This window comes from Synchiropus splendidus, chromosome 1 (genome assembly GCF_027744825.2).
Source record: "Synchiropus splendidus isolate RoL2022-P1 chromosome 1, RoL_Sspl_1.0, whole genome shotgun sequence".
NCBI lineage: Eukaryota > Metazoa > Chordata > Actinopteri > Syngnathiformes > Callionymidae > Synchiropus > Synchiropus splendidus.
This window is the reverse complement of record NC_071334.1, coordinates 10,473,396-10,500,982: the sequence shown is the minus strand read 5'-3', so window position 1 is coordinate 10,500,982 and position 27,587 is coordinate 10,473,396. Positions and strand designations below refer to the sequence as shown.

At 43.1% G+C, this 27,587-nt stretch overlaps 1 protein-coding gene across 11 annotated transcripts in view; it reads right to left on the bottom strand.

Moving 5' to 3' along the window:
- Positions 1–1,043: 1,043 nt before the first annotated feature.
- LOC128762134 (arf-GAP with coiled-coil, ANK repeat and PH domain-containing protein 2-like) overlaps positions 1,044–27,587 on the bottom strand; it is a 28,897-nt gene continuing 2,353 nt past the window's right edge. Inside the window, exons 2-27 of one of the 11 annotated variants that reach the window (XM_053870058.1) lie at positions 20,891–20,948; positions 19,741–19,860; positions 18,718–18,771; positions 17,541–17,599; positions 16,366–16,549; positions 15,760–15,804; positions 15,585–15,680; positions 11,886–11,960; positions 11,290–11,301; positions 10,523–10,585; positions 9,092–9,204; positions 8,767–8,818; positions 8,531–8,631; positions 8,286–8,391; positions 8,004–8,212; positions 6,968–7,037; positions 6,805–6,899; positions 6,524–6,726; positions 6,028–6,129; positions 5,898–5,912; positions 5,428–5,517; positions 5,114–5,343; positions 4,950–5,059; positions 4,764–4,874; positions 3,688–3,749; positions 1,044–1,979 (exon numbers count right to left, since the gene is read on the bottom strand). In XM_053870058.1, coding sequence (XP_053726033.1) covers positions 1,876–1,979; positions 3,688–3,749; positions 4,764–4,874; positions 4,950–5,059; positions 5,114–5,343; positions 5,428–5,517; positions 5,898–5,912; positions 6,028–6,129; positions 6,524–6,726; positions 6,805–6,899; positions 6,968–7,037; positions 8,004–8,212; positions 8,286–8,391; positions 8,531–8,631; positions 8,767–8,818; positions 9,092–9,204; positions 10,523–10,585; positions 11,290–11,301; positions 11,886–11,960; positions 15,585–15,680; positions 15,760–15,804; positions 16,366–16,549; positions 17,541–17,599; positions 18,718–18,771; positions 19,741–19,860; positions 20,891–20,948 — 2,539 coding nt within the window. In that variant the 3' untranslated portion in view covers positions 1,044–1,875. Of the gene's footprint in view, positions 1,980–3,687; positions 3,750–4,763; positions 4,875–4,949; positions 5,060–5,113; positions 5,347–5,427; positions 5,518–5,897; positions 5,913–6,027; positions 6,130–6,523; positions 6,727–6,804; positions 6,900–6,967; positions 7,038–8,003; positions 8,213–8,285; positions 8,392–8,530; positions 8,632–8,766; positions 8,819–9,091; positions 9,205–10,522; positions 10,586–11,289; positions 11,302–11,885; positions 11,961–15,584; positions 15,681–15,759; positions 15,805–16,365; positions 16,550–17,540; positions 17,600–18,717; positions 18,772–19,740; positions 19,861–20,890; positions 20,949–27,587 lie in introns of those variants that run through there. The other 10 variants (XM_053870047.1, XM_053870077.1, XM_053870069.1 and 7 more) reach the window with 10 other exon arrangements.

The following is a 27,587-nucleotide window of genomic DNA, read 5'->3' as shown; positions in this document are numbered from 1 at the left end:
TGAATAGGAGCTTTGTTCGCGCCGACACCTTCAGACTCGACCTTTGTTTACTTCCACCTCCAGTCTGAGGAGGTTCATGTTCTATAGAGTCCCGCTCTTCACGCCACAGAGCTCGCTCTCTCTCTCTCTCTGCTGGCAAATCTTTCCAGCTCCTTTGCTGCCTCACAGATGTGGGGTCCAGCTGTTGACAAGGGACAGAGTCCAGGTTTCCTCTCGACCTACAGGACCAGCCTTTTTTGATCTACCATCGTTGATCGTCCACCACTTTTAGGCAGAGATGCGCTGGTGAAGCTGCATCTTAATTTTCTGAGATCTCACTAGGGGCTGGTCTCCATTTTTAAAATGTTGTTTGTACAGCAAGAGATTGCCACAGATGGCCTCATTTTTAGAGCTCACTAGGTGGCGCTCTCGGTTAAATCAAAATAATTTGAGATTTCATCGCAATGGTTTTTCAATGTGAAATATTTTAGAGCAGAGCGCGCCCCCTCGTGGGCTGCGTCCCCGCAGCTGACCTCTGACTAAGGCTGGAACCTTCTCGCAGAGCGTGGCAGCAGCCGGTGTTACCGGGAAGAGTCTGGGCTGAGGCGGCCACAGGCTGCGGTTGTTTATGTGGGAGTTTAATGGAGGAAAACGTCTCCAGCTGAGGCTCTTGGTCTCTCCACAGGCGATCGACCGCTTCCTGGAGCAGGTCCAGGCGGGCACTTGTGGACCAACACTCCCAGCTAACTGACTGCTGACCTTCCTTTGGTGACCTCAACCCTATCAGGTCACCGCAGTCATCATCACGTGTCCGTCAGAATCTCGGTGTTTCGTAAGTAGACACTTTCCTCCGATTCCTGCTCGGTGTCCTCACTTTCAGAGCGCAGTAGGTGGCGCTCTTGGTTAAAAAAAAAAAGAAGTGACGTTTCAAATCTCGTCATTGTTTGAAGATGACGGTGCACAGCGCCATCTAGCGGGTCTTGAAAAGGAGGACACGGCGTCATCGGCCCGTCAAGGGCCGTTGGATCTGGTTTAATGATTTTCACCTAGATAAATGACAAATCCAGACGGAAACCAAGGTGAGAATCTTCAGGTTTACTGCTGTGTTTACATACATTGTACAACATGCCGCCGCATTCACAAACGTTTCAAGTACCACTGACTTCATCGACCATACGAGAGAAACAATCCCATGCTGCGTCCGTCCGCGCCTCAGGGACTGGACCAAATTGTGAGACCGGGGAATAGCAAAGTTCCAATTCAGGATTCAGTTCTTTGCGACATCACGTTTGACGGAGAAAATCTGCGACATCAACAAGCAGATGAGCTCTACATTTATTAAAAAATAAATTACAAGTGATCATTTGGATCATCTACTGATGCTAAAAACAACCCCAGAGTGTGGGGTTTGGTTCTGCTGGATTTAAGGCGGTAGGCAGGTGAGGATCAGCACCTCTGACTGAGAGGAAGAATAAAGTCTTCAACCCGGGGTTTGAACCAGAATCAAAGTGGCTAAAATGGCTTTACTTCAAAGGACGGCAGACCTCACGGAAATGGTGCCGAGTCAAACCATCCCCTCAACATTCGGAGTAAAGCTCCATCTTCTCGGCTTAAAAAAATACAAATCATCTCGAGTCTTGAAAGCGGTTTAAGCTAAAAGAAGTGATGCTTCACTTCCGACTGAGTCACATTCATTCCACGCAAAAAAAAGTATGAAAAAAAAAAAACGTCTAACAATAAGAATGTTCCTCACGTTGAACATAAATGTGGATTAGAGAACGTGCTGAAACAGCTTCTGCTAAATGCTTGAGGATTGTACCACTCCACTTCCAACGCTTCTCTTTCAGTTGGACCAAACAGGAGGGACGCTTTGCCGCCCCCCAGTGGTGAGTCCCGTCAGTGCCGCTGCTGGTCGTAGTGCTGGTAGCGGTTCAGCTTCTCTGGGTTGTTGGAGGCCATCTGGCTGAAGTCCTGGAAAATGTCCTGGTAGGTCTCGTCTCCTGTACGAGCAGCACGGAAACACAATATCAGTCAAGAGCAAGAATTTAACCAGTAACTCTTTGTACCTAAACTGCAAACACATACATACACTATCCCACCTGTGACACCATTTGTAGCTAATCTATAATGTTGTGTGTGGGTCAGAGGAGCGCCATCTAGTGGCCTCTGGAAATCAGGACCCTTGTCATGGCGTGGTCATGGTGATTCGGTCTCCATGCAGCTGAGAGTGCCCGACTCTTCCTCGCACATGATTTTGACGGAGGAGCTCAGAAAGTTGTGAGTTCGCGTGTAACATCGCAACCGTCTGTTCATCATCCAAGGCTTTTTTTTCCCCCTCTCAGTTGCTCAGACGCCAGAAAAGCCAGAAAGTACCTGTCAGAGAGCAGACCTGGCTGGAAAGGAAAACGGAGGAAAGCGGCAAACTCGGAAAAGAAGAGACCAGATGACAGGAGGTTGGTTTTTCTCAGCAACTGTATTGTGTTTAAAGTGCAGGGTTGTGTTGACACAAGTACAGTTGTGTTGGCTTCAGCAGCCCAGAGACACAGAACAGAAGAAAGGCACCAACTCTGGGGAGGAGACAGAGAGAAAAGCAAAGACAGAGAAAGTGAAGGAGGCAGCGATTTTCAGAAGCAAAAACAGTCCCTGGGTTTTTTTTTCATCATCAAGTACAAACATCTCTTCTGCAACATTCATCCTCCAACAGTTACACCTCTGCAGGTCCAAAACATTCCTCCTCCAGACAGACGGCAGGAAGTGACCGTAAGAAGAGCAGAATTCTGAAGGAAAACAGTCCAAACGCCACCAGTGGCTGCAGGAAGTCAGAAACACTGGTCCCAGATGACCAGCTCATCTCTCGTGTGGCTATTCTCTCGATTCTCAGCTGCGAGGTGAGACTCGCATGACACGTTTATAAAGCTCATTCTGTGCCACACTGACACCTAGTGATGGGCTGGTTTCCAGAGGCCACTAGGAAGCACGGTCTGCCTCTATATCTTTAGGATTCAAACATGCATTTCAAAGACTCCTCACGTTATTTTTCATCTGAGAGCGCCACCTGTTTCATGAAGCCTCATCAGCCCATCACGACTGACACATATCAGCGGGTTTAGACTGAAAACCCCAGTCGTGTGCGGGGTTTTGAAGGACTAAAGAGCCGCTGAACTGAGCCGATATTGCACTTCCTGTCGAGAGAGGAACGCTACAATCTTAAAATAAAAGTTTCCTCTGGACTACAGACTCATTTACAACATCTCTGGTGGATAAACTCTTTAAAAAAAACACTCGCACCACATTTGTAAGACTGGAGAGACGGAGCAAACTCGGGCGGCTACATCAGCAGGAATGAGCTCAGTGAGTTTCTTCAGAGCCGATGATTTGAGAACACGTATGACACACCTGCTGCTTCGGGTATGGCTTCATCAGCAAGTCTGGAGTGTCGCCACACTGAGCTCCACTCTTCAGGTCCGACTCGCGGTCATTCAACACCTTAATCTCTCATTCTCCCAGTTTAAAGGGAAGAGTCGAAATGAAAAGTGCAGACGTTGATATTGTGCTATATAGAAATACATGATGACGCGACGTGACTCGCCGCTACTGAAGCAACGTCCATCTACTTCCTGCTCTAGGTTTGGTCCAGCTGCAGGCTGATGAACTCCTGCATGCACTTCCTGTACTGCACCTCAGTGGGACTGTTGCTGTTGTATTGACCTGACTGGCTGTACGGACCCTCCGCCTCGCGCATCTCCTCGTTCATCTTGGCCAGCCGCAGCCTGCAGGGGGACAGGAAACACAGGTGAGACCACCGGGTGCTTTCATCTGCTGCAAGACCTTATAGTGACATCACAAGATGTGAACGAAATAAAACAGCGCTCCATCTAGTGGTTGTTTGTGAGACCACACCACTGATCCCCTTCATGCCCTCTATCATCCCTGAACATCATCAAGTGTCTCCAATCCCCTCAAACTTCCCCCTCTCTCCTTTAGATGTGTCCACACCTTCTCCCCTGAACTGTCCCTCGAACTCATTGAGAAAATCTTTGATCTGATTCATGAACCTTCTGAACACTACTGAACACTAGCACTAGGTTTTGAGTGTCGTCCACTATGAAGTGAAGTGATTCACGTCCCTAAGAATTGAGACACGTCACACGTAAAAACATGTCACTGGCTGCCGTGTTGCGTTTTGTTTCCTGCATATCCAGTGTTTGAGACATTTTGGAAATGACAGCTCCAGTGTTTTTGCAACCTCTTGCACCAGCGGAGCCGAAGCCGGCTTCTCCGCCACGTTGCAGTGATCTGTTAGAGGTATGAGGATGTTAACGTTAGCCTGGATGCTAGCTGACTGTTGTTGGCTAAGAAGAAATAAAAACATACCGTTGTACATACATGTTGTATTGTTCATGTTGTCAGACACGGTCAACCATTTGGGTCGCTAATACCAGAGATACCAGAGAAAGTCAACAAATGGAAGAGTAGTCCTGGCTACTAAAATGTCCCTGGTGTCCTATCCAACATTATTTTTAAATAAAGTACTTTGGCACATCCACACTTCATATTGCCACTTGGTTTCACCTCAGCTTCGGAGCTCCCTCGGTTTGAAGGGATCATTTCAAGTGGTGAACAGTGAGCGCCTTCGCTCTTAGGAGTATTGGGACACACTGCACTTACACGTGAAAAACCCAGTGTAAGGGTGAGAAATGGGACACAGCCTTGATCAGATCTTTGACCAACTCAACACGAGCACCAGTACCAGACCATTGCTGTCTCATGAAGACACAACTCACAGTGTGACGATGTCAGCGTTGGCGGCCTCCACCGCGATGGACAGTGGCGTCTTCTCGTCAATGTCTGCCGCGTTTTGATTGGCTCCTCTTTTCAAGAACAGACACACCTGCCTGAAACAGAGAGGTGGACGTCACGGTGGGGTGTCAGTCTGGCGGGGCTGCATCAGATCAGAGCGGAAGACCCACCCAGTGTGTCCCAGCATGGTGGCATGGTGCAGGGGTCCTCGGCCCTGAGCGTCCTGCTGGTTCACGTTGGCCGCGTTCTGAAGCAGGAACTCACAGGTGACCAGCGAGCCCTGGAGACACGGATGATGAGGAACACGTCTGGAACCGACGGGCGCCGCACTCACCCCCTGCACCGCCATGATGAGCGGCGTCCTCTTCTCGTCCTCTGTGTTGACCCAGTTGACCTCAGCTCCATGGGCCAGGGCCTCGGCCATGTCCGGCAGGCTGCGGGCGCACGAGGCCCAGTAAAGCTGCAGGCCCTGACTGTACTCCTTGGGCTCGTAGAAGACCACCTCCTTGCAGGGCGAGGGAGGGGGCAGGGTGGACGGCATGGGCATGGGTGGAGCCTCCACGGCTTCTGGCAGAACAAAGACAGGAAGTCACATTTGGACTTGGAAAAACAGGTGCGAGGGGAAATGGGAGAGCGACAGTTCCATACCAGCCTCAGTCAGGTTGTTGGCGGCCGGGGCGACGGCCAGCATCTCCCGGCTTCCATCGCTGTTCTGGATGCCACTGTCGGCACTTTTCACTGAAAGACAAAGAGGCTCCTTCAACAACATTATCACATTATGACTTCAAATGTCTGATGTTGGAGAGCTGAGCCAGGGCCGTTCCGATTTCATGCTTCAAGGAACAGTGTCCTTAGAACCCACCAGATGGCACTCTCTGCTCTGAAATCTTTGGAGTTGAACTTCGTTTCTCTTCCTTTTTAAACCTCAAGTGCCACCTACTGAGCTCAAAATACAAGGCTGTGTTTCATGAGGCCTCACCAGCCCTTCACTGGAACACAGCTCCAACCATCACCCACCAAAGCTGATCCATTTGAAGGAAAGACCAGACAATCGTGTGAGAAACTCATTCACCCTTCTGACGGAAATCAAAAGACAGTTTGCTCCCCAAACTCCTCACCATGTAAGGGTTGTTCTGGGCAAGGAGGGGGTGCAGGAGAGACGGAGGGTAGTCAGTTCACAGCCCGGAAAGCAGGAAACATAAAGGGATAGAGAGATGGACAAACGAGTGAAACAGCTTGGGTACTTACTGCTCCTGAGTTTGGAGGAGTTGTCAAAGTAGGAGAAGAGCGAGTCAAGCTCATCGGCACAGAAGAGAGAGTCACGGCGGGCCCCCGAGCCGCTGGCAACAGCTACACAGGGGCGATGGGGGGTGGGTGGGAGGGGTGGGGAGACGGGGCGGGGTGCACATGGCGTGGCAGGGTGGGCGGGGACAGAGGGTTTTAAAAGAGGCGATGTAAGCAGGGGTTAGTCCAGAAGCAGAAAACAGCCAGGAGAGAGAAAAGAGAGCACAGGCTGAGCTGGTCAACACTGGAGGAGACTGAGATGGAGGCGAGCGCTCACAGAAACACAATGGGAGGAAGCTTCTCACAGCTCAGACCAGTGCAGTGACCCAGACAGACCAGGCCATTGCTTTCTCTGAATCAGGATGTTGGATTCAGAGGAGGGTTCCTCACTGAGGTCCCAAACTCAACATCGAGACCGCTGATCCCTTCACATGTGGCCAAGAAAACCTGCGTCACTAACCTGATTGTCCAGAGGAGTTGGACCCCGGTCTGAGTTTGGGGGTGGGCGGAGGTGGCCGGGGGGGCAGGTGGTCCGAGCTGCTGCTCAGCCTCTTCTCTTGCTTGGTGAGAGAAACCACTTTGGTCCGGAGCTCCTCGTCCGACGGCCGCCGCACGAATCTGCGATCCACGTACTTGGCTTTGATGTAGGACTCCACCTCGTGTCTGAGAAGGTTCCAAACGGTCACTACAAACTCTGTGGTAGTGCTACAAACAAAGTAGTGGTGGATAGATGGCCGTCACCTGGGATCTCCTGACTGAGGTTTCCTGGCTCCCAGCTCTTCCCTGCGGGCCTCGTAGATCTGATTGACCACCCCGTTGCCGAGTTCACACATGAGCTGTGGCGAGCAGAAGTCATGTGAGCAGGAGCGAATACTTCATGTTGAACCCAGGTTCCTTCAGTCACCTTGAGAAGCTCTGGCTCCCACGTGTCCAAGGTCAAAGATCTGACTTTGGAGAAGTGCACTCCCAGACTCCTGCAGACAGGCCAGATAAAGGAGTGACATGAGAAGAAAGTGTGGACAAATCCACAAATGCCTGATATACATGCCTCAATATTACACATTTATTTGGAAAAATGTTGAACTGCGATGTTCAAGGTCACAGTGAGATCCCCAGGAACTTAAGTCTCATTTTAATTTATCTATCATAAGGTTACATGCAGAAGTGAAGCGGTCATTCTGTGGCCTCCTTCTGGAAAACCTTCTTGAGTGCTACAAAAGAGCGCCCTCTACTGGAAGCAAAAGGTCGTGTTTTTTTTTATTTATTTTTTTTAACAAAGGGTGATGTAAGATTATTGTGAAAAAAACAAGTAAAGTAGTTCAGCAGAGGAATTGTGGTTATTAATTTTCATTATGTTTTTTCCTTGTCTTTTCTCTTTATTTTCTCCTCCAAAAAAAGGTAAATGTAATTACATTTTTTAAGACAATATATCATCATGGATGTCAGTTTTATTTGAACTATTGATTAAAAATTTAAAATATTTTTATATGAAAATGAATATAGGATTTAAAAAATGAGGGGAAAAATGAAACAATGAATAAATATAAAGCTCAGTCACTTTAGCTGTATAAAACGTGACGAAATGCGATCTACAAAATAAAAACAAAAAAATGTCCCATTTTCCAATGAAGAAAATGAGACGTTCTTTTTCTCTTAATTTTTTGGACGTTGAGTCAAATAATGAAGATGATTCTTTTGAAACAATTAATCCCAAACACATCGGAGGAAAAATAACAAAATTCGTGTCAACTCCGAAGCATTTTCATGTTTCTGTCTGAGTTTCATTTTTGTGACTAATTATGTAGAATTATGTTTCAAGAAAATAGCATCTGTTTTTGGTCAAACATGTCTGTAACACTGAATTCATTTTGCCCTGGAACGGACTAAAATTTGTCGCAGCCAAATGGACAGTTGGATGCAAGGAGTGAGAGTGAAACTACCTGTGTATGCCGGAGCACTGTATACAAAGGGTGATGCCCAGATTGATGCTGGCCCATCTGGGGTCTGGTTGTCCGCAGTCGCAGCAGCAGGCGTTCCCCGGGATCGCCAGGACCTTCTGCAGAGCACTCTCTCCCTTCAGGGACTTCTCTTTGGCCTCTCCTCCAGAGTCCAGACTCCCAGTGGAGGTGGAAGACTTCCTGTCCAGCTTCTGCAGTCACACAGACACATGGAGTAGAGCGGCACACAAACATGTCACGCGTAAATTCTGAGTGGGCTCCTACCTCGGCGTCCTCTCCCTTGTCCCGGAAGGCGGTGGCGATGCTGTTCTGGACGGCTTTGATCCAGGCTTGCCGCAGCTTTTCAGAGTCGGCTTGCATCATGCAGCTCCTGTCAAGGTACAAAGAAGCGGTTTCATCACGCCACTTGCTGAACGTGAGTGGGTGACCGTGTGACGGGCGCTTTTCAGAAACGAGTGGGAGGAGGAGCGCGTAATTTCATGTTGACAGCATCAAGGCCATGAACTCACTTGGTGGGAGACACCACTTCGAAACAGAACCGCCGCTCGATGTCCTCGCAGTGTTTGACGGTGCACAACCGCAGGTCTTCCACCACCACGGTGGGGTTGTCCTGGTGGAGCAGAAGTTTGGATCACGTTTTAAAACAAGAAATCTGCTGTGAAAGTTAATGAATAAATAATACTTTTTTTTTCAAAAACCTATGTTTGAGCAGCGTCACAGAGTGTAAAGATTCAGGACAACACACCTTGAATTTCTTCTGGTAAACAAGCTGGTTGTTCTGGATGGAAAACCAGCGCCTGTAAGCAAATCACATGGAACATGAAATACGACCAAAATCCACTGCAGCCATCTTTTGATCAGTCAATTAGAATCTTCAAAGACGTCAGGTCTAAAATGGTGTTGAATCTTAAACATGAAGTAATGATATGGAAGATCTCAGTGAAGACTCGACTACAGGAAATGTCATTTAAATGAGCAATCTTCATGAAACATCTTGAGAAATGAGGACTATACGATCAAGTATCTCCAGTTCTCTTCGGGTGACCTCATGATGGTCCCGACTGTCTCACCTGTTCCATGTCTTGAAGGCGTTGCTGGCTCTTTTGAACAGGTAGCCTTCCATGGCGATTCCATTGTCCGCGTCAACGTTGTACTCCAGCTTGGTGTCATCGTTGGAGAAGTCCTGCTCAAGAGCAACAAATATGGAGGAAATGACCATCCAAAAAGTTCTTCTTCACGTGGAATTTTTTTTTTTTTTTTTTTCCAGGGTCACTTTCCCCACATACACACCGTTCAGCACTGAAGCAACATGCACATGACATTTATTTAGAGGCACTTTTATCTCTAAATATTCAACGCAGCTCATCTCAGGACAAACACATCAGACACGGACCCACAGAGAATCAATCCTGGTCAAGTCTATTTTTAGCACCTGAGTAGATCCTGCGGCAGTAAGACATTCTGTCAGGTGATCTTCCGCTCCGACTTTAAATATACACCATAGTGTTGATAGCAGTGATGAACGTCAGTGGCCAAATTCTTGCTTGTGTAAAATATGCAGCACAATATTTGGAAGTCACACAACCACCAGGATGAATGTTAACCATTATTACTGTATTCACTCTCTAACACATAAGTCAATGACACATGGGGCCACATTTTTACCACCATTTCAAGTCGCAGGCATTTATTAAAGGAGAGTCTGCAACAGACACTTCTTCTGTGGTTAGTGAACTTGGACAGTGAACTTCATTTTGATTGTACAAGCATATTGAAAACTTACAGGCCACATAAAATTGCTCATTATAGACCAACTCAGTTGTATAGAGCAAAGAGGCGGCTCACTCACTGGTTGCCCTTCAACCTTGAATAGAACATCCAACTCAAAAGGATTCAAACATACAACCCTCCTGCAGTGAGACCACAGTGCTGCCCACTTAACCACCATGCAGCCTTTTTCTCAAGTTGAATGCAAGTTATTATATCAGGGGATTTATTGCACTACAACTAGGAAAAGTTTTGGTGCGTTTTTTTTATCTTCAATATAAGCTTTATACATACTTTAAGGGACTCCTGGTTTAAAAATGATGTGAGGCTTGGGTTGCTCAAATCCAAAGATTCTAGGGCAGAGAGCGCCATCTAGTGAGCTCTAAAATTGTGGACAGTGTTTCCTGAAGCTTCATCATCTTGTCACAAGTTACCACGACTGTCATAATCCAACAGACAGTAAAGGAATAACAGCAAAATAAAAGTTTGTCGATGATGGACGCAACCACAGAACGAAGAGGCAGCTGTTGCCTTCTTCAAGAAAAATGTAATGCTTAAAAAAAACAAACAACCATGCAGAAGTCCAAACAAAGTCGCTCAAACACGCACACATGAGTATTGAAAAGTGCATCCTGAACACAAAACACTGCAGTGCAGGAGCCTAGGAGGGAGAAGAGGAGACGAGGGGGTCAAACGGAAAGTCAAATGGAAATCAATGCAGCGACTCTACGTACGGAGGTCGACCTCCACGCACAAAAGTTTCGGAAGTCGGGTAACGAGTCGGGCTCCGTCACATCCTATGACATCACACACAAGCAAGAGAGCAAAAAAAAAAAAAAAAAAAAAAAAAAAAAAAAAAAAAGAAAGAAAGAAAGCGTTGGTGCCGGACATAGAGGAATCTTGACGTAAGGGTGCGAGACATAGAAGAGAACCTTGGGTCGCGTCAGGCGGACTCACCAGGTACCAGACGTAGTGGAAGCGACTGAAAATCTTCATTGTGAGCTATCATTAGCGGCGCAGGACGCACACGTGTTTTCCCATGAACGCATGAGTCCAACAGTGAATCCTCTCAGTGACATTGTGTCTCTCAGCTGTAGTGCAAAACCCTACACATCCATCCGTCACGTGAGCTCGGAAATGTTCCGTCATCATTTTGGCTCCTCCTCCTGCAGCCTCATGCTCAACAAGGTCGTCTGTGTGTGTGTGTGTGTGTGTGTGTCTATACGTGTGTGGTGCATCATGTTGCCAACATTTGTGGCAACTCAGATGAGACTTCACACCATCAAGTTCGGATATTTACTGGCACAAAATGTGAACATGCTTCACGAGCAGCTACATGTAAAGCAACACTCCACTGACACGTCACGCTCCGTGACACTGATGAATAATGCAGAGGGGGATCAACCACACTTTAATTTAAGATGACTCCTCCACGATACTGTTTTTGTCCTTGCTCATGACAGTCCTTCGAGAAAGCAAGTGGGAAATGAGAAGCGCTTACCTGCAGAGCAGCCTGGTGTGAGTGGAAGAAGACAGAGGAGAAGAGACAGCGTTTGTTAGACAGAACAGAAGAGGGAAGGTCAAGAGAGAAACAAGGAAAACTCCAGGTGCATATCGACTAGCCCAGCTTAACAACCTTTGACCTCTTCATTTACAAGCTAGAGAATGCATTGGCTAATAAAACTTTTAGATATTTGACATGGGGAGGACGAACTCGAATGAAATCCATCCTGGTTTGTTTAGACATGATTCTGGAAGCTGTCAATAATAGATGGGCTCCTGGCTGACATCATTCCTCCTGGATCTACTTACACCTGAAGGCCTTCTTTACTGAACTGACATACACTCTGTTGACTACTACTCCTTCTCTTCACTATCCATGCATGAAACTCTACACTGTTTTCAAGACGTCATAACCACTACCAGTCATGTTTCTTCAGTCCTGTTGATCCGCCTGAGCTCTGTCGGATTATTTTTTAATGAAAACGGGCCCAGTGCAATAATAGAGGCTTGGAAAGCACAAGCAAACATTGGATTTTACTTCTCTGATGGTGTTTTTTGGTCACAGTTTCGAGGGGGGAGGAGGAGTAGTAGTACCTTTTGCTGAATGGTGGAATGTTTCTGCTCCATGTCCCTCTTCTCCTTGGCAGCATCTACCACCAGCTGGTCCAACTGCAAAAGTAGAACCAATTAGTGAGGCTTCACGAAAAGCCCAGTCACAACCCGTTTTATCAAACAGAACATCATCACGGTACCATTTGCTGCAAAACCTGAAGAATGTGGGTCACAGGAAGTGCTCACAGAATCACAAACAAATATGCAGAAGATAGTGCTGAACTCCAGATTAAAAGACAAGGCTTAGTCAGATGGATGCCTCAGATAAGAGCATTTGTTCAAGACAGAGGAGGAGATTCCAGACCAAGCCTTGAGTGAAGAGAGCCAGCAATTTCTTGGACTACATCTACCCATTCCACTCCCTCTGTCCACACTACAGAAGACTCAAGGAGCTGCTGTGACAATCATGCACATGTTCTACCCTGCGAGCTGATGAGAGTAATGTCCAGGTGTTGTTAGCTAGTCAGGGTAGGCCTGAGCAACTTGCTGGTCTCTCTGTCTATCACAGTCGCAGCATGGTTTTGAGTGAAACTATGTGAAACACCACTCCCAAATCAGCTTCTGAAGTAAAATAAAATTGTTCTGCAACACATTTTCCAACTTCACATTCAACAATCCTGCAGCAAACCAGTGCAGCACCGCTCTCCTTCTCAGTAAACTGTTGTTATGCGCTTGTAAGGTGATTTTTTTTTGTCATGCATCATTGGAAAGCCCCCAGTTTCAGCTTGTACGTACCATTTCATTTTATTGGTAAACCACAATGACCGTTCAGGAGCTATTTCTATTACAAATTATTATTATTAGTACAGAGAAGCTTGTATGACTCCGGAGCCATGAGGCCCAACTACAGCAGTGACTCTGCTCTGCGATTGGCAACAGTGATGTTTCCAACAACCAGACAATATGAGGTTTGGATTTCTCTTTTTACAACATTCTATCTCAGAAGAAAGTTTTCACATCCTCCAAACCCAGGTACTGGAATTAGGAATCCAGTGAGAGTCCCAAAAAAAGCCTTCCTGTCATGTGATTTCCATGTGCCCACAAACAACAATGCGTCTTGCAGAAGAAGAAGCACAATTTCAGCGCAAAGCCAGTGCCAAGGGTGAATGTGTGGTGCTGCCCTTCAGCCGCGGGATGCACCATGACCTACATCGGCACAGACAAAGGGAACAGTATTTAAATTGAGGGCAGAAAAAACGATGAGAAGATAAAGGGAAAAGAGGTTAGAGGGGCGATTATTGTTCAGGCTGCCATTGGATCTTGATGTGGTGCACAGAAACATCATAAAATCTGCTGTAAAATTCTGATAACTGATGATGTTAGATGTTAAGATAGATTACATTGATATGTCAGATCCATAAGATGAAGGCAAAAAAAATGCAGATGATGTAAGACCTGAGGATTCATCACGCATGGGTTGGATGACAGCTTCTTCAAAGGTAAAACATTTATATCAATATATCAATAATGATTTCAGCCACCACTGAAGGCAGAGAAGTCAGGCTTCTGTTTTGCTTAGAGAGGAAATGGGTGGACGGCACAGCAGTCAACCGATAACATCAGATGGGAAATATTCGCCTCCATCAAAACCAAAACAAGTCGTCCACAGGCTGTTTCTATAGGATTGTCTGTCCGCGGACATGTTTGCACACGTGTGTGTAGCCCTGTTCATACTTTGTGACGCTGAGTCACCAAAGTGTGCCGCACTCACGTCCTCATGCTGACAGACGTCTCGTCATTTGGAAATTGACTTTGGTCTGCTTTGATTCGTTTGGACCGCTTAAACTTCCTGACACAGCGATGAAATCACACATGTAATGAACACAAACATCCCCTCGAATGAATTATATTTGGTTGAGGAACTGTGTCACGGAAAACACTTCATCTCATGCAGCTCTTTTCCACATCCGTGATTCTAAATAAAGTGAGATTAAAAACAGTTTAGCTTGAGGAAGTGAGAGCGCTGAAAACGGATGGTAACGTAAAGACACTATCACTAAACTCTCTCAACAGACTTTAAAGGGTGAACAAGTCCATGAGGAAAATATTTCCAGCTCAGTTCCCTGCAATAAACATATTTTCTGGCAACTTTTACTGACACACCTGTTGCAGACTACAAATACACTTTAATTTGAAATCCTAAACGATGTTAAGTACTATATACATCACTCAACACACCATAAACCTCCATCACTGACTGTACTTGTCTACCGTCACAAGAAGACAGTCTTATGAACCAACCTGTTGACAGCTCCTCCACACTTCCCTGCAGAAAGTCTCCATTTTCTTCAGCTTCATGATAACGGTTTGTGGGTGAATATATTCCAATCCTTTCAGACGCTGAACTTCTTCATTTAGCGTTTCACAGTTCTAAATTCGGAGCTGATCATCTCAAACTAATCTGGCCTCAGGATCTTTCCATTATTTCCGCATCGAAGAGGATGTCCCCTTTAGTGAAACCAATTGCAGGTTCGAATGATCACATTTTGCCTCTTTCAAAAGTAACATCGCCGGTATTCTTCAACCTCTGTGTCGTTTAAGATTATCCCATTCGCTCTGATTCGGGTCTCATCCCTTAAATCTTGGCAGCTTGATTCAATCTTCTCAGTGAAACACACCTCCAGTAGACGTTCCAAGCACTTGAGCATCATCCCTGAATTTCTCTGCCATCCTTCTCAGTTGACTGCAAACCAGAATAAGACTGTGGGAAACCCTATTCCTGCCCTCTGGATGCTTTTCTTCCTCATTCCAGAGCAGAGGGTGTAGCTCCAATCACTGTGGTACAGTCACACTTGGGCTGTCCTGGATCTCAGAGGGAGGGTTGTTTATCAGAGGACCCACAAACACACACAGACCACAATTATCAGTCCTTGTGTGAGTGGAGAGGAGTCCTCTGGGAAGTCTAACGTTGCTCGATGTTGAGACACCAACTTCTTTATTCTTTTCACCATGTGAACCACGTTATTCCACTGCTTCACTAAAAACAATCCAACAAGTCTCTGGAGCAGCAGTGCATATTTGTGTGTGAAATTAGAAGGAAGCTGCAAGATAAACGGACAGCTTAAAAAAGCAAATCCTCAGACAACAAACCAAGCAGCAGATCCCCAAATGTCTGTGTGGGTTATATAATAACAGAGATATCAGAACAAGAATCAAGTTTGATTGATTTATCTTCTACTGCATGTCTGCTGGGAGATTTAATCAACAAGAATCAGCTGTTCCGTTCTCTGATCTGGAGGTGAAGGAAATATAATCCCTCCATCTAAATCCAGTGTTCCCACTGACTGGGTCACATTAATAAAAGACAGAGTGACTCAAGGCTGGAACCAAACCGACAACCTTCTTGCTGAGATGTTTTACAAGCCACTTTATTTAGGTGCTACCTTGTGCAATATTTCATCAGAACGCAGCTATTCCTCTTACTTCGTGGACCAAATTGCTACAACATCACCTCAACCTGCTGCTACCTTCTTGTACCATCCTGGTGAACCCAGAATCTCGTGAGCTAAGCAAACCCTCCCAGTGGCCCACATACCTTGGCAATTATTCTATAAATCACACTGAAAAGTGGCCCCGCGCCGGAGAAGATACTTAGAAGGAAGAGCAAATCTGTTATGGTTGCACTTTATAAGATTCATTCTGATGAATAAATTACTGGGAAAAGGTGAAAAGGTGTCGTACCTGCCCTCCCAGTTGTTTCATTAAAGGCTGCAGTTCACTGAACAGGTCGTATCCTTGGTGGAAAAAGGTCAAGTGGGCATACATGAAGGACAGCATCTGTGGACAGGTGATGATTATCATGCAGACCAATGTTCAATCAATACAGCTAACACTAATGAAAAAGAAAAATACGCACCGATTTCAGGATTTCGGATCTTCTCTTGGATTGCAAAACATTGATCTGAAAAAAACAAAACAAGAATTATTAAAAGAAGTGAATGGGAAGTATGTATGTCTTGCATTTGGGGAGACGCAGTGAAAATATTAGTCGATAGACGTTCCCGTTTCTGACACCAGGGTGCGCTGCAAGACATTTGTGGACAGAGTCTGTTCAGGGAAACAAACGTTTTTGTAACATTTGGTACATAAGCCCGCTAGGATGTTAAAGCAGAACTTAATCAAACTACATTATCAACTCAAGCATACCTCTGGATTAATGTGGAAAAAGTGAGCACACTTAGGTTCGAAATAGTGATTTTAGCAAAGCAGATCAGACTGAACGGTTTAAACGTCTTCACAGCATCTGGAATGTAGTGCAAGCTGTGTTTTACAAATGCTGACAAAGATTTAAACTTCTGAAGGATCGAACATTTTTAGATCTGCTGTGCAAGCTGACTGTCTTTCCAGTAAGTTGCAAAACAGGCAAAATAGAAAACAGGCCTCTGACGATTAGGCCTCATGACGCAATCGGCCGTTCCATGTCCCATTTCAGAATAGGAGAGCTTCAACATTTGTGACTTACTTGTAAAACGTAGTCCAGGACTATGTGACGGAAGCACTTTCGCGTGGCAGTGAGGATGTTGGTGGCTTCTTCCACTTCATGTTGCTTGTTGCGGGGCGCCTGAGCGTTCTTGATCAAGGCAGTCTCCTTTTCTTCACTCACTTTGTCAAACTGCTTCTTGGCTTCTTTAAATTTCCGTAGGTCGCTGGTAAAAGATAAAAATGCCATTTTTAGATTGAGAGTGCCTAACCCTTCTACAACCACAGATATACCAAGGAGGCCTGAGTTTACTTTGACATTGTGGCACTAGAACCGTTTGTAAAGTCCAAGTTATTTGATATTACATTTAGTTTCTGGCTGTTTAATAACAGTTCAAATAGACAAAAAGAGGACACAATCTAAACTCTGAACTATTCAACACAATTACAATAACAATCCCTATTATTCAGTTTTCAGCTAGTCTGGTTTGGACTGAGCAGCTTGGTGGTCTCTCTGGTTATTGACAGTCGCAGTTGCATGGTTTTGAGAAGAGCTCATGCTAGAAATGTGAAAAACACTCCTAAATGGGACTGCTGAGGAATATAACATCATTTCACAACTCATTGTGTTACATGTTAAATGCTGAAAAACAACACTGCTCTACGCTCCCCTTCACTCCCTCTCTGCTGCTGCCTGCACAATATTTCACTACCAATAGGCATGTACATGACACACATTATGGGAACACTCCTGTTATCTGTTCACAGACACCCCTGGATTTTTTTCTCATTTGCTGCGTGTGTCAGCAGTTTTATTAAAGAAGTGCTAGGGACTAATGTAATTACAATAATATGCACACCAAAAAAATCTCTTCTTTCAGACGGTGTTTGAATGTTCTGGATAAAAAGGTACATTTGAAAAAAAACGTAAAAAACGTAATTTGAAATGCACATCAAAAATTGCAAACGTTAAAATGCTGTAGGGCATTGGCTTCCGGTCGGAGCGCCGACCCCAACATCGCAGAGATTGTGATGCCATCTGTGCGGTAGGTGTCAAGCTAAAGCAATGTCAACGTAGATATGAAATGAAACCACAGGCTTCTGAACTTCTCATTCACAACCATCTGTGGACCGCAAAACCCCAAAACAGATTCATAATGACAGCACAGGTGGAACTAAAACAACCACAATATCTAACTTGACTGAATCAACACTCACTCTTTCACAAAGGTTTGCAGCTGGGTCTTAATGGATCTCTGGGCTTGATCAAAGAGTATCTGTCAAGCAGGAAATAAGTGATTACTGAGACAGCAAAATAAGAGTGGAATCGCAGTCAGTGTTCATGTTCACAGAAACAGCAGAATAAAACGAGCTGACACAGCAAATACTGAGTGAGAACATAATGAGATGTCGTAATTTGCAGTTTTGAGCTGTGCGACTGAGAACCTGCGTGCTTGCTCAGAAATGTGCTTTTTAGAAACTATTCCATGAGACGACAATACGAGCAGTGTGGCGGTCTTGCTGTGACAAACAGATTAAGCACTATGTTTGAGTGAAGATCATGTGCTGAGAGGTCGCTGAGTAGCAGGAAATAGAGACAGTCAGCTGACTTGACCACAGTCCACACGGCTGAGTCACAGCCTCAGGACTCTCTGGGCACCAATAACTGAGGCCACTCACTCAAAAATCTGGGGAACTGAAAATAGACTGCTTAAAGTAGCAAGTAAACACGCATAATTTATTAATACCAATGGTCCATGAGATCTACTGCACATTTCTTGATACCATCATGGACATGGACACACCAACCACCATTTTCGAGCCAAGACAAGCTTATTGACCATCTTTACAGATTGTGTGAGAGCCCAATCATCATTTACTTTAGAAGTACTCTAGTAGTCCAATGAGTACAGAATTAATTGTTTAATTTATGAGCGATCGCGTAAAAGTAGAAATGAGTTTGCATTGCGTTACATTACCACAGTTTTACCTGAAGGTGAATATACATGAAAGATGTAAAGCCTTGTTATGAATTCTTAGCCTTTCTGAAAGCATTTGTATGATGATTTACCAAGTTATTTACACATGACTAACCTCAGTAAGAAACCTAATTCTTAACTATGAAGTTGAAATTTGTTGATAGCTCAAATGTACTTTTTAACATTGGACATATTTGAAATACTAAATTCAACCCTTTACAACATCTTTTACACACGAGCTTAACCTTCAGAACTCTCGTTTATATGGTCCTACTTTCCAAGATTGCCTGTGGTTCCTACCAGCTGCCAGAGGTCTGGCCTTTCCAGCTGAGTTTTATGATCACCCAGCTGTCGACTGGAAATTAAAAAAAAACATACAGACGACATCCGGTTTCACACGGCGAGGAGGAGCATACCGTGTGATAGTTGATCATCTCCTGCAGGCTTTCAGCAAATTTTGTCAGACTCGACTGCGGAGGAAGTAGAGGAGGACAGACATGAATCAGAGCAGGCTCTGTTTGTGTTACACAAGAGTGATAATAATTTAGTCAAATCACTCAAGCAAAAAGGTTTAATGAGTGAGGAAAACGAAACAACTTGCACATTTCAGTGTGTTTGAAAAACCCTGTAACACTGTAACACCTTCAGAAGTGTTCCTGAGATGATTCAGATCCTAAAATTAAGTAGGGCAGACAGGAAGCTCTTGCCTTTCCATTTATTCATTTTTATTCATTTTATTTCACAAGACAACAAGAGCATGTGACTTGGGGTGCACCTAATGCCATTATCTTGGTCGAAACTATATTTTTGAGACGTCGACAGACTTTTGCAGATTTCTCCCTGGAAACCAAGACCCACACAAAAGAAATTTTTTAAAAATTAGCATCTACTCAATTAATTCAAGTGAAACAATAACCTATAGATGACCCCAATGAAGACAAATAGATGTAGCGAGTTTGCTTCTATTCAATTACACGAACAAGTGTTCAATTTAAAGAAAAATTAAAGGGAAACATTTTCTGTGCACCAGAAAAAAAACGAGGCACCATTTTTTTAATGGAACCAGCAAGAGGCATGGTAAAAATCTAAAGTCAGTCTCATTCAAACAATGACTGTCCATCTAATTGTACAATACATTGGAAAGAATATATTTTGGGACGGATGAAGAAGAAGCAGACGTCTTAGACTGAACCACAAAAGGGATGCAGGGTGTCCTTCTGGAGGTTGGTTTGAGACCATTGAGCTGCAGCATGTTACTACAATGTTAATTTTGTGAAAAGTGGTTCATCCACGTGGAAGAAATAAATAGGATGACAGTCTCTAGAGCTTAGAACAACTTGTTATATTGATCTGTGTTTCAAACAAATGAATGTTTATCATGTGACGCCGAGTTATTTATACAAGTATCTCCATAACAAAGGTAGTATTTTTTTTTTTACCTCGATGACCTCATCTTCAGTGGACTGCTGGGCGAGCTCTCGGATCCCGTTTACAAACTGTCTGTTGGCTGCGTTGTAAGCTTTTCCAGCATCAATCATGCCTATACACAGCTTCACCAACTACAGGGAGAAGAAAACAGAAACACCATTCAACTAAGAGCGACAAATTAACAGGACGCTTATGTATTTAATAAGTCACGCACTCAAAGATGATGCCAAACATGACTCACAGAAGGCAAATATCACTTCAGGTTATGTAAATACATCCACTTGCAATCCCTGGAAGATTTCCATGTACGCCCACGGAGCAGATGACACAAAAGCTGTGCAGCTAAAATCCTCAACTCACGTCTTAATTCCAACACCAACACCAGTACAGCCATGTTTCTGAATAATCATACACTTATATTGTTGGACACAAGTAAACGTGTACTCCTTTTATCTAGCCTAAACCAAACCTGACTAAAATGGAATGACAAAATCGGTTTTCTCTATTTTGTTGTTTGCTGTTCATGTGCGACCTTGAATGTTTCCAAGCAGGTTGAGATCTCACGCACATTCACAGCAGATCCTTCCTCTTTAAGCAGAAGGGAAGAGGCTGAGTCACAGTAGGTGGAGTAAAGACAAGGGTGGGACTCTGGAGGTCCAAGAACAATGAAAAGCGGAGCTGCCAAAAGGGAGACTTTTCCTTCGGCTTGTGAACACTCAGCACCACAAAGCCTCGTCAGAAAAGAGTAGCATCCTAATTTAACACAGTTCAGTCCACCAACACACAGTGACGAGTGCAATCATTTACTTTTCCAGTTGTTGGTTGCTAAGAATGAAAAACCTATAACCAACTGGAAAACACAACTAGTGCAGTGGGAACTTCCAGAGATGTTTATAGGACGTAAGGTGTGGAAAGAATGAATCTGCAATTGCTGGTGTTTGTAGTGTGCTAGACAGGTGCTTGAGTTGCTGTACAAGTACCAGATTATAACTGGGAACTAATCTCATCAGTCAAACATATGTGGGACTAAGTATCATTATTATTAATATATATCTCTCTGATCAAGCAGCAAGGCACATTAATGTGAAGTGGAAACCTGTGCTTCCCACAAACAGGATTAGCTTCCACGAGAACAAGTGGTTTTTAATGGGCGGTACTCACTTTGTCGAGCTTGGACTCCAGTTCACACACATCCCCCTCCACTTCCTCTATGGTCGCCCTGAAGAGAGAAAAACACAAATCAGAGTCAATAATGTTTGAAAGTACTGTCAACGATCGGTAAAATATAGATCAACACGGGCTGCTGTAACGCAGATATGAGATGTTGTTTGTTAGCATATAATAATTAAAAACTGTTTTAAATGACTATCAATAGCATACAGAAGGTATATAAAATAACATTTCATTAGCTGGCTGCTGTGAGACTGTTGCTAAAGGTGGTGTAGTTACTTTTTTAAATCAGCTACTGGGCCATGCACACTACAGTCCTTATCTGAACTGTATAGAACATATTACATCACACATCATATCTTCTTAATTGCACATCTAATCAGAAGACAAAGGCACTAGACTTTGGTCACAGCACCAATAGTAGGAAAACAAACACAAGAGTCAAGTGACAGCTTATAACAGCTTCCATGAGCAGGCATTGGTTTGTGTATCCATTATAGAATGTATAGCATTTAAAGGTATATGAAAAGTGATTTAAGTTGGGCACTTTTGTTAAATCAAATGTTTGCAAAATAGATCTTTTTAATACACAAACACATCAAACATATCAACATAACATATCAAAAATAGCAGAATTACCCATCTCATGGAGTCAGACAATGGTCACTATACAATATAACAAATCTGTTGATCGATATGTTTGGGTGATAAACTGTTATGTCTCCATATCCCTTTAAGTAGAGTTTATCGTGACATCACAAGACTCAACATCCGACAAACCCCCTCCAGCTGTTTAGCTTCCATATGGGCCCACACGGACCGACACAAACATCTGGTGACTACCCAGGAAAAACAGAAGAATTATGGTGTTTCAACAAGAGATGTTTCAGTGCGAAAAAACATGGTTAATCTGCTATAAATATGCAATGATTGGGAAATGAAGAAAAACTGGGACATTCCCCATTGTTTGACGATGTCTGAAAAAATGAGGAATATTATGCAACAGAATACAAGACAAAGGGACTGAAAACAAGTGATTTTCAGAAATGTTTACATTTTGGAGCATCCCAACTACTGCAGAGCAAGAGATGATCCTTAAATGTGTCGTTACAACAGATTCTAAACATAGTTGAAAAGGAAGTGATTAAACGCAGCTTGGGTGTACACAAAAATGTGGATGTACTTAATTCTGTCCTCAATGCAGCCGAGCTTCTTAAGCTCCTGACCAAACACTAAATCCTGCTAAGTGCTAAACATCATTCTCAAGCTGAAGTCATAAAATGTAGCTTCTTTCACTGCTTTATTTGAAAGAAACACAATGAAAAATTATGGGTTATATCTGTACTGAGTCAAAACGCAAATAATAACTCATTTAATGAAATGCAATTTGCTTGATAAAGAGCTTAAAGCCCAGTTTCCAACACTGCTCAGAAACAGGACGTATTCCTACCACAAAGGTCACACAATTGTCGGTCAAATTTTGCCCATGGAGAGGCAGTGTAGGACACAATGGAAAGAGAAAAAGAACAAGAGGAATACAACCAATTAAATTGATATCACTGAAGAAGACAGGTGTGACTGGGGAGGATGCAGCCAGGTTATGGCTGACTTCCTGTCGTACCCCTGAAGGGAAATGCTGAAAGATAATGCCAACTGCTTTGCACAAAGGCCAGCTACTTTCCCCAAAATTACATCAACTCAGTTTTCAATAGTCTGTATAAAATATATAGAACAAGTCAGCAATTCTTTAGGAAACACTACCATCAAACTCATGAGGGACTATGTGACAAAATCATTCTTGCATGTTTAGTGACTTGTTTCTTTTAACTATAGGGCAAATTTGTTTTGTATACAGCAAAATTAACCAAAAGGAACTAAAATACTAAAAGAGCATGCTATAAAAGTCCACATCTTTTGCACAAGCCCTTGACAGTTACTGCATAGCACGGAAGCAAATTTTGTCTTGAATCATTTGGGTCTATTAAATTCAACTCTTAAATCTAATAAAGACAAGAACAAGAGCCAGACAACAGTTGAAGAAGGCAGAACATTGCCTTCTCTGACCCTATTTATCTCTATGGTAGCATTGGTTTAGAATATAGGTGAACGCAGAAGCTCCATTTTTAGATTCACTAGTCCAACGGAACTCAGTTAAGCAGTAAGTCATAACATCAAGTGGTGGTATCTAATCTGTGGCTAAAACAGTGTATCCAACATAATGTTGAAACCCGTATGTACGGTAGGTCCTAAAAGCAAGGTTCTGGTTAAGTTCTGTCAGGCAACAGTGTATGAACTGTTTGGAGCATGAAAGTGTCCTTGAACATCTCTGGTTTATCTGGTAGCATGACAGAAGTGCACACACTAACGTCACTGTGACAAAAATGACCCGTGATTATGCGGAAAATAAATCAGCAAAGGCCCACCAAATACATTTTAAACAATGTGAAACTTCTCCCACAACTTCTACTCATTCCACTCATCTATCAAAGACAGACCGGACAAGGCTAGAAGGTTTCACCCGAACAGAGTGGAATAGCATTGTATACGCTGCTCCAGAGTTCACTCCTTGGAATCTACTCAGAGTTGGTCTCATGAAGAGGACAGCATATTATATCAGACTGTCTCTATGTTACAACTGTACTTTCTAGAATTTAACAAAACACAACAATCCTGCTACTTGCATGTGAACGGCCAAACAAAGGGTGGGAAAACTCTTAAGTGCAGTCCTTCTGACATAACTTTTAAATTAGCGAGGCAACTTATGGTTGAATGTAGACATAATGCAAGTTGAAGTGTAGCAGAAAATTACAATATCATTAAAACGACAATCCAGATCCACTTTAAGGTGAACCAGTCCTCACCACATCTCTGGGTAAGCTACAAGACAACATTTACAGTGACACTTTAACAAATATGTGATGAACTTTTGCAATATACTTCAAAGATTAGCTTTCCTGATGAAGACATCCAACTTTTGCTCAAGTATATGTCTGTTGAAAATCCTGTATTAAGACATATTCAACTACAGCATGCTGCTATTGGAAGTCTTAGTATGATGAACTTCAGTTTCATGGTGGCTCATCACCGGAAATCCATTTCATGAACCCTGAATCAGCAACATGATCGCGTCACCATTGTCAGTGGATCGAGGATGGCTGACATGGCTAACTGGTTACTTCATGGTCTGAGAAGGCCAACACCCTTGGCCCCACGTTGGGTCCTTGTTTCCCTGGCTGAAATATGCCAACAGACCAAAACTGTAACAGTTTGATTCTTCCCAACCAAAACTTGGCTAGATCTAACAAGGTATTTAAAAAAAAAAACATCAGCTCATCACTGGCTCACATAATAAAAACAAGTAACTCAGTACTTGTATAGTTTTTTTCACTAAGGCTTTGCCACACTTCTAGTGTATTAAAACCTCTACTTGAGTCACAGGCTTTTTAACTAATAGTCCTTAAACTTGCATTTTTGCAGACTCTACCCACCTCCGCTAAAAATAGACATGACATAATTAAGACATGAATGAAGACACAAATAAGGGCATGAACAGTTTTCATTAGTCACTTAACACAAATGTTGCAAAAGTGAGCCATTTAGAATGCTGCAGTCACTTCAGTACCACGCCACAGCTCTGCACTTTTGTCATGCGAATGCCATCTTATTTATATCACCTCACCCGCACCACTTTGTTTCTACATGTCACAAGCTTTAAATGGTTTGTTGATCCGAAAAATGCAATGTCAATTTTAGATGTCAAAAGACAAGTCAGAAAAGGATTTAATCCACCATTCAGTGTTTTCATCTTCAATGATATGAGACACAAAACATGTTCTCTGACAGTTATTCAAGGACCACATTGCAAATGTAGTGTGGCTGTTGGCAAAGACCCGGTTGAGGTACTGGGTTTGGGATCCTTTCTGCCAAAATTACCCTCACTCCGTCTGTGTGTGGGTGGGTCTGTAGCGTAGACGAGAGAAATAAGCCTAAATACTTAGACACCATCTGCTCTTTGCTTTTTACCCCACTTTCGACTGGAAGACATTTTCTAACACCAGGCTCGCTGGGATTAGCTGGTTTATCTGGTCTTACTGCAGGTCAGGTTGACTGAGGAACGTATGGATTTATTTATACATTTTAGAGGACATTAGAGAAAACAAATTATTAACAGCTGACCAGGTATTGTTGATTTGTTCAGCAACATGTTTCACAGTTTTTTTTTAAATATACCAATCTTTCTGACATATTTGTGGGTCAACAACATTGGCTTTTAAAACATTAAAATGAACCATAAGTGGTCTTGTCATACATAAAGTCATGTACATCAATTAAAAAATGTTACAGCATTAACTGTCTCAACAGCTTAAGATGAATCGGTTTCACATATTATCTATATTTATATTTTCCTGCAACGCTTTCACCCACAAAGCCTTTGAATCGTTTCTGCCCACAGCTGGCTTACTTTAAATGACTGTGACCAATCCTGTTTATAGATGCGACACATTAATCCGCCGAATTACACTTCATCTTTGAAGATTGTCCTTCAAATTCTGCAGACGATTCTGCAGCGTTTTACTCATGGATTTTACCAGGGGTAGAAACAATTTCTCTGTCAGTGTCAATTTAAACGCTACCATCATGTGACAGACACATGAGCAAACAGACTGGATGGAAATGTGAAGAATGGTTTTAGTTCAGTGCCGTGACGTAGATCCTGTGATTGTTAGAGAGTGCATTGAGAGTGATATGAAAGGGGGAGCGGCGTCCTGCTGTGGTAAAGCCACCACATGAAGACAAGCCGTCATCAAACAGATGAGGTCAGTGACTAAAGATACGTGACTAAGAAAGCGCGGTGGAAATTCAATCGGCTCTTACGTTCTCAAATTCACTTACTTTTTTATGAGGCCAAACAGTGAATGACATTGTGTATCTACAGTATTTTTCCTGTTTTTTTGTAGCAGAAACTCCATATAAAAGTCAGTCATCACAGAGTTCAGATTTAGCACACATCATTTGATTTCTACTTAGAGGTTATTGGACTATGATCTGAGAAAAACCTGCACAGTTGTGGTTTTACTTGCAAACATAGGAACCTGTGGGTTGTACCAAAATAGCATGGACTGTTTTTATCTTTATTTGGAGACTCTGTGAATAATCAGATGAGCTTTACTCCACTCATGGCTGTTTATATGCATATACAAAATGGACTCACACAAAAGGGTTAAAATGCCAGATTGAGAGTTGATTTAAAAAAAAGTTAAATAGCAATGTATGATATGCAGTAATTTACATTAAATACCATGATGGTTTGGCTTCAATTCTGTTTTCAAAAAGCAGCTAGGCCACTGGAACCGCAGTTGACTTATGAAGTAAATGCAATGGCTGATTATGTGAGCCACTATTTAAACGCATCAGCCAACACGCAACTCTCAGGATTAGCAAACCAAATTAATTGTAGGGGCAAACACCAATGACTGCCACCTCATTACGAGCACACTGCACACATATATGCCTTCGGTAGTGATACTTTATTTATAGCCCAGGCACTGTCAGGGTTGCTTCCCAAACAGTTGATAATGGTTTGCAAATAATGACAAAAAAGATCCACATCCTAATGAATTAAAACAGCAACACACTGAGTTGCAAGTGCACAAGGCCTCTCATGGGACGCTGCCGACTGTGTTCAAGGCTCCAGGTTTTGAATTAGCAGCCGACGATGTGCTGACTCAACTGCTGTCAGTGAGAACTGAAACCTGGCCTTGTGTTTCAACGATTTCATGAGAGCAGTTGTCCAAGACCAGTCATCAAACAAATGCAGTGAAACAGCGCAAATAAATTATGGAAGTATACCATGCATCAAATGACAATGTGTATTTAAAATGAAATTCTCTAAATATAATAATCTTGATTTCCAACATCAGTGTGGCTTCATTCTGTAACACAGATCATACAACAAGTCTGTTTTAATAAAGGACAGTAAATCTCAAGAACACCACAGAAAACGAAGGCATTTTAACTGTAAAAATATATCGTAGCCACTAAGCTAATTCAGAAGGAAAAAAAAATTACTCATCTTCGAATGGAAAACCTATCCATGGCAGCTGCCATGTTTGATATGTCAACTTAATACAATTTATTGTATTAATACAAGGTGGCCAAGAGGTACCAAAGCCAAATAGTGAACAACTAGAAGTGATTTTCACTTTAAATTGGACGTATGAATCCATATCAAATGTGACGTAAAGAATGTGCTTTTCAAAAATAAAAATGCACTGTGGAGGTGAAATTAACTCTACGAGACCTCTGACTGAATTCTGTCAAAGTATTAAGAACCGACCGTCATCATGGCGACTTTACAGTGCAAAGTGTGATCCAAAATCTACATACAGTGTTGAAGTTTTCAGTTCTTTTAAAGTATCAGAGAGATCAGAATTTCAGTTTGCAAGTGTTGAAATTGTCTAGAGCCTACTATCCATATTATTAGCCTCTTATATAATGTTTTTTTTTTGTTGTTATTTTCTTATTATCAATATTTGACAAGCAAAGTCTGAAATATAAATAAAATGTATCTATAATCTAATCTAAACAGTAACTTTCTTTGACAAACACGTATGAAAATGTGTTCAATTTTTTATGCAACCTTCAATAAAATAGAAAAAAAAAAACTTAGCCACATTGGACATACAGT